The sequence below is a fragment of the Alosa pseudoharengus genome, unplaced genomic scaffold (assembly GCF_046254945.1).
Source record: "Alosa pseudoharengus isolate Yale_2024_CS ecotype anadromous, Long Island Sound unplaced genomic scaffold, YU_APseudo_1.1 YU_APseudo_1.1_scf_6, whole genome shotgun sequence".
In the NCBI taxonomy this organism is placed as follows: Eukaryota; Metazoa; Chordata; class Actinopteri; order Clupeiformes; family Clupeidae; genus Alosa; species Alosa pseudoharengus.
Genome location: NW_027468848.1, coordinates 35,609,681 through 35,615,680, shown reverse-complemented (window position 1 = coordinate 35,615,680; position 6,000 = coordinate 35,609,681). Strand labels below are relative to the sequence as shown.

Sequence of the window (6,000 nt, the reverse complement as noted above, 5' to 3'; positions counted from 1 at the left end):
GCAGCGCCATGTCGGCCTTTTGTAGCCTTTCGACGTCCACGCTGCTGGCCATGATTGCTCTGTGCCAGTGTTGTGCAGACATGCAGGAGGCCTCTGTGGTCATCACCAGAGGCACCATACAGTTTCTCTCTGCCATGCTGGTGCTGAACCGATGGATGTGGTGCATGCTGTCTGTTGCCAAAGAGCCGAGGCAAAGTAGTATGGAACAAATTAACTCAATACCCCTATGTCTGACTAACCAGACCTCCGTGACGAAGGCATGGGAAAGACACGGTCATCCATTTTTGCTCCAGTTACAAGGAGTTATAAGGAAACTGAGAAAGTGCACGCTGGGAGCGCTTCCAGTGTTTGGTCAGTGCTGTGTGTCAATGTGGGCGGCCATTTTGGCTCTTGGTGGATGCATAAAGCCAGTACTTGTTTTCCTGTGGATACTGAATAGCTATGCCATGACAATCATCCTCTCCATTTGGGCTCTATGCGGTTCCAAAGAGGGTGAAACATGGCACTGAAGTGATGGGAGGTCCACAACACTCATAGAAGGCTGAGTCTTATTAATGTTAACATATTAATACTAACTTACATATAAAAATAGTGTATAGTGTTGTGAGTTCAATTTAAAAATGTTTAGACCTTTAGCACATTGTGTAGACTTTTTTTAAGTAGGTCTTGAGCCATGATTCAGTTGTTTTTTATGATTCAATTTCATTTTATAATTACCCTGTAAATCAAATTAGACCTAAAGTATTTTTTTTTTTTAAATGAATGTTTGATATTTTAATAAAGATGTCTGCCATTCTCTTAATTTGTGTTCATATGTATTATCTTCATGGAGTTGTCATTTTTATCAAAATCACATTTCTATCAATAAAAAGCACGAGGTGGTTTAGAGAGAATGAGTTGCTATACAGCTAATAAAATGTTTTCAGACTCGCACTCTTGAGTATAACTTTTTATTGCATCAGTTGTAATCATAAATAGGTCCTCATACCCAACCACGACATGGTGGCTGTTGCTGTAAAGGGCTCACATAATTACATGACATTCCCACTAAAAATCTATCACACATGAAAGACACACTCATAGCCAGTAAATTAATCTCTACTTCCATCTTAATTGCCGTTGTCACTCTTCACCAGTAAAGTGAAGAGTAACATTATGACTAACGCAATCAGTTCAGCTACATTTGTGATAAGACTACATATAAAAGCATTTTCAAGTGACAAGTCAAAAACAAAAAAAAAGGAATGAGTTGTAATGGAAATCATGGATTGTGCATGTATCAGATTGCTACCCGTCATAAAATAATCAGTTTTACACACTACACTGTATACTTTGCACTGTATACTTTACTTTTGCAAAAAAATGGAGCCCCTTCAAAATCAACCCTGCCTTTAATACAATACCTTTGGTTAAGTAACATACTGGGATGTACACTGTTCTTTTTTGGTTTGTTTCTCACTGACCTGTTTCTAACGCATGGTTATGAGGGGGGATAAGTATGTAACATTCACATTGGCATCCAAAGATCATTTCAGAGCACACAAGCAATTGATTAAAAACATATTTCAAAATAATTCAAAATAAAAAAATCTAAATATTTTGTAGTATATAAAAAAAACAAAACTCAAAAAGAAACAACAAAACATAAAGCAATGGTCCCATGGTAAGACAATGTAAATGAGTGGCACGGTATGGGTAAACTTGTGTGGGCGAAACAATGTCAGTAACAAACTTCATTAGATGTGGTTATTCACTTGCTGTTGGCTGTTCTACTGTAAACATAAGACCCCACCCATAATGACTAGGGCCCCATCAGTAACAAGGCATACACTAGACAAAGCACGCAACACCACAAACTAAAAAGTAACACAAAAATCAATAAATAACTATTTAAAGAAAGAAAATCGTAACAGAGCCATCAAACTATGCAAACATAGACAACCAAGCAATAATAGTCAACACCGACTCAAACTAACTTAATCAGGCCCTAATAATGAAAAAACCCTGATTTTCACAGCCAAGCACATGATGTATGCAAATGTGTACCAGGTTTTGATTTTGTAACAGAAAAAATCATCACTACGAAAAGCAGCAAATAAAGACCATACTCCTCTGAACCAACAAGGTTGTCTATCCGCTAATCAGAAATGACTGACTTGTGTCTCAGATTACTGGCCTCGATCACCGGGCCAAACATTTCTCTCTTGATTTGGTGACCCAGTTTCATGTTGGAAAGAGTCTCTCACACAAATTTTCTCCGCAGACCATGGCCCTCATTACTGTAGTGCAGTCTCAAGTGTTTGCACTTCATGTATAGAACTATACATTGCACAGATCCCTCGTCTCTTTTGGGCGTCTATTTTAACATACACCCTCCTCTCCCCCATCAATACCCTTGAATAGTGACAAGCCTGCATTAGCCTCTTCTGTACTACTTGCAAAATAATAAAATCTAAATAACAGCATGTACTCTGTAGGCAGGATTGTTTTATACAAGGTCACTGGCAGATCTATCAGCACACACATTTAGAGTTGGCAAAAATGTCCTTCTTGTGTGGGAAAATTCCCCATCACACTCTGGAATGCATTCAGATGACACACATACAAACAGACATGTTAGGACTGTGGGTAATATCCATTTTTGGATAATAACTGAGCTTGTAGCTGCCTGATTTCTTGTTTACAGATCTACTACACTTAAATCAATATAAAAGATGGCGAGCGCATCTTCACCACCTCATGTTTACATCATTCTAGCATGGCTAAGTAACAGAGCAACCATCAGAGTACACATACTTCTTACATTATTACCACTTAGCAACAGAGAATAATACCCCCCCCCCCCCCTTACTGTCCTGTAATCAACAATTACATCTATTAATTTGTGAAAATCTCCCCCTAGTAACATCCAAACACCAACCCCCTCTGCTCAAGAGAGAAACGCCAAGAGTTCTGGCTGAACTCCTGACTGCGACATTAGTGACTATCTAATGTGGACTCATTCTGTAACCACAGACAGTTCCGGAGGAAATGACATCTGGATAAAGCAGGCCCCGGAGCAGAGTTTAAAAGGTCAGAAGTCCAGTTATCCCAGGACGAAAGCAGCTACATGCCAACCAAGTGCATACCCATACCCTGCCACCACTGAAAAGAAAGAAGAAAGGAACATAATTGACAAAAACAAACAGTCATGTACAATAATCTAAGGGAGGAAAAAACAGCTTTGTATAGGTCCTTGAATATGAAAGTAATAATTCCATTTAAAAAGACCTGTCAGACTAAACAACACATGCTTATATGTGTTGACTTGATTTCCTCATCACTCTTGATGTCAGCTGAGTGTGAGATCGGTTCCTGCACTGGTGTGTGTGTGTGTGTGTGTGTGTTTGAGGTGAACAGTCACACTCTGGGGCTCTGTGGAGAGGAAGGGGGGCGTCTTCACTCCACGGTTACAGATTTGGCCAGGTTCCTTGGGAAGTCCACCTGGAGAAAGAGGACAGAAAAGGGGGAAAACATGTCACCAAACAATGCTACTTAAGTTCCAGTGTTGTTCCTTCTTTGGAGATGCTTTAGAGATCCAATGCATGTTTTCAAGCTAAACTATCTTAACCACCCCATTTCTCAGTCTTAATAGCTGCTTCCAGACCTGTAGGTGTAAGTCTGCATGTTCTACGGATATCAAGCAGTTGGCCGTATATCTTCACAACATATCCTGACATTTCGAACTCCGAACTCCCTTCCTACTGTAGTATTTCGGACGGACACTATGTGAATGAGCTCATGTCTGAATGACAGGGTATTTGCACATTTTCTAAGTGCAAATTTAAAGACTTTTATATAAAGACAGATATTTACTTAGGCTAGGCCAGCAACACACGCTGGAGAGATGCAAACATCTTAGCATGTATTTCCTGATTGCGAAAACGTTTGTTTTCTTTTTCTGTCGGTTCGTGGTTCCTTCATAAATTGTGCAGCAAATTATCAAACGAGTGACAGAAGCACCGCACATAATTTGACAAGCAGTCTTCGTGTCCATAGTTTGTGAAACGATGCTGCGTCCGAGCAAAGATTCTAGAAGCCCAGCGCAACTCCAAAAAGGAGAACAAATGAGCGTCCGGCTTGAGGCTGCGCCGGACAGGGCTTTTAAAATCCGTATGTCCGGCCTAAATATGAACGTATGGCCATCCTATGTTGCGTTCAGTCAACGCATGCCAGTGGGTGTTCCCGACGGTAGCTATGCAAATTACTTAAGGTATAACCGTAATTTTTTTGGCTGGTGCTGCCTGGTTTTTGCTTGTTCGTAATTTGATTTGCTGGTGCCGTCAGTCGGTGCAGCAACAGCTGGACTTCTCAACGCGAGCGACGGGAGCAACGTGACGCAACAGACCCACAATTCAGTTCGGCAACAGATGACGTAAGCCCATGTAAAGTGAACGGGATGCGTCTCCAGCACTGCAACGCACGCAACTGTGTGTATGAGCCGTTACTCTTTCTCCCTCTCATTCTACCGCTCGTGTACCTGCATATCTCAAGCCTCGGCTACTCCACGAAAACGTCAGGCATATTTCTACACCCTTCACCTTCACACCTTTAATGACACCTGTGAAAAACATCTTCACTCTGCAACCACTACACTTCCTCCAGTAGCCTTATAGTCACTTACACAATTGCGTTTAAAAAATACACGAAAAGGTGTTGACCTTTTCACTCGTTCTCGCACTCGCTGGCGGTCCCATAGCCTACATAAATTTAATACCTCGCGACCGTGCACGGGATCACGCGGTATCACGCGACTTTAATTTGTATTTTTCCAGTGACGCTGCAACGACCCTGCAACAACCCAAACAACCGGCAGATGTCTCAAGTGAGCAGGGTGTCTCGTAAAAAGAAATGGAGCCTGGAAAACCCTACACAGACTTCACTACAGACTTTAAATAATTTAATAGCCAGAAATATGCTTGCCCTGCCCTAATAAAGAAATATTTGGTTAACTGCGAGTGAATCCCATTTGCAGCCGTAGAAGAAATGCAGGACAAATTAAACATTCTGGTTTTCTCCGAGTGCAACGATGATAGACAGACATCATTTGGACAAAATATAGAGCATATTAACCTCCGTTGGCAGGTGATCTACTGTATAGGCTTCATAAAATAAAATAAACAGATTGCTAATTCAGTCAATTGACTACATTGCAGTCAAGAAGTAGGGCAAATTAATTTACGAAACCAAAACGTGGGTCATAGTTGTCTAAGCCTCTATTGCGTAGCCTGTTAAAAACATCGCCAGATAGTATTAAATCGCCAACAACATTGTTTTCTGCAGAAGCCTACCCAAGGCTACAGATTAATTCTGAATAGTTATTTCTCTACTGGCTCAATTATCACACAAGACACTGTTTTGATTTGCGTAGTTGCGTTACCCCCAACACTGACAAAAATGTAGACAGCAAATTAAGATATTTTTTCGTTTTGTGGAGCGGCACCGGTAGGCTATCAAAAGCAGATTTCGATTTTCGTTACCACTGTGTAGTCAAGCCTTAAGCCATATCCAAGTAGCCTAAATCGAGGTAATGTTTAATTATGCATGATTTATTTTGTTATTGAATTCGTAGGCTGGGATTCCTCTCGGCAACAATTATATTCAATGGTAGCCTCCTGCTTTTTCAGAAGGGACGGCAGGCAGGCTGACAGAGCGATGTACAGTGGCAGAGCGACGCACAGTGGCTGAAAGTGGTACTAAAGCTTCACGCAGCTTCACGCCGCGTAATGCGCGACTGAAGTGGCCATTTGAAAGCAACGACCACTGTATGCTCAGCATTAAGGACGAGATAAATAGCCTTGTTCAGGCCTACAGCAACACACCAATGACTTCAAGCATCTTCTTTATCAGGGATTCAGTGCATATTTCCAATGTGGCTTGGGACTATGTATCAAGAAAGCCAATGCTTAGGTGTTAGGGTCAAAGAATTAGACTCTGGTTAAGTTTGATAAGACTTGAATA

At 41.2% G+C, this 6,000-nt stretch overlaps 1 protein-coding gene across 1 annotated transcript in view; it reads right to left on the bottom strand.

Moving 5' to 3' along the window:
• Positions 1 to 936: 936 nt before the first annotated feature.
• The window catches only part of LOC143106771 (glutamine--fructose-6-phosphate aminotransferase [isomerizing] 1), a 38,749-nt gene continuing 33,685 nt past the window's right edge, over positions 937 to 6,000 (bottom strand). Inside the window, exon 19 of the mRNA XM_076271245.1 lies at positions 937 to 3,483. Within this exon, the coding sequence (XP_076127360.1) occupies positions 3,439 to 3,483 (45 nt within the window). The 3' untranslated portion in view covers positions 937 to 3,438. The remainder of the gene's footprint in view (positions 3,484 to 6,000) is intronic.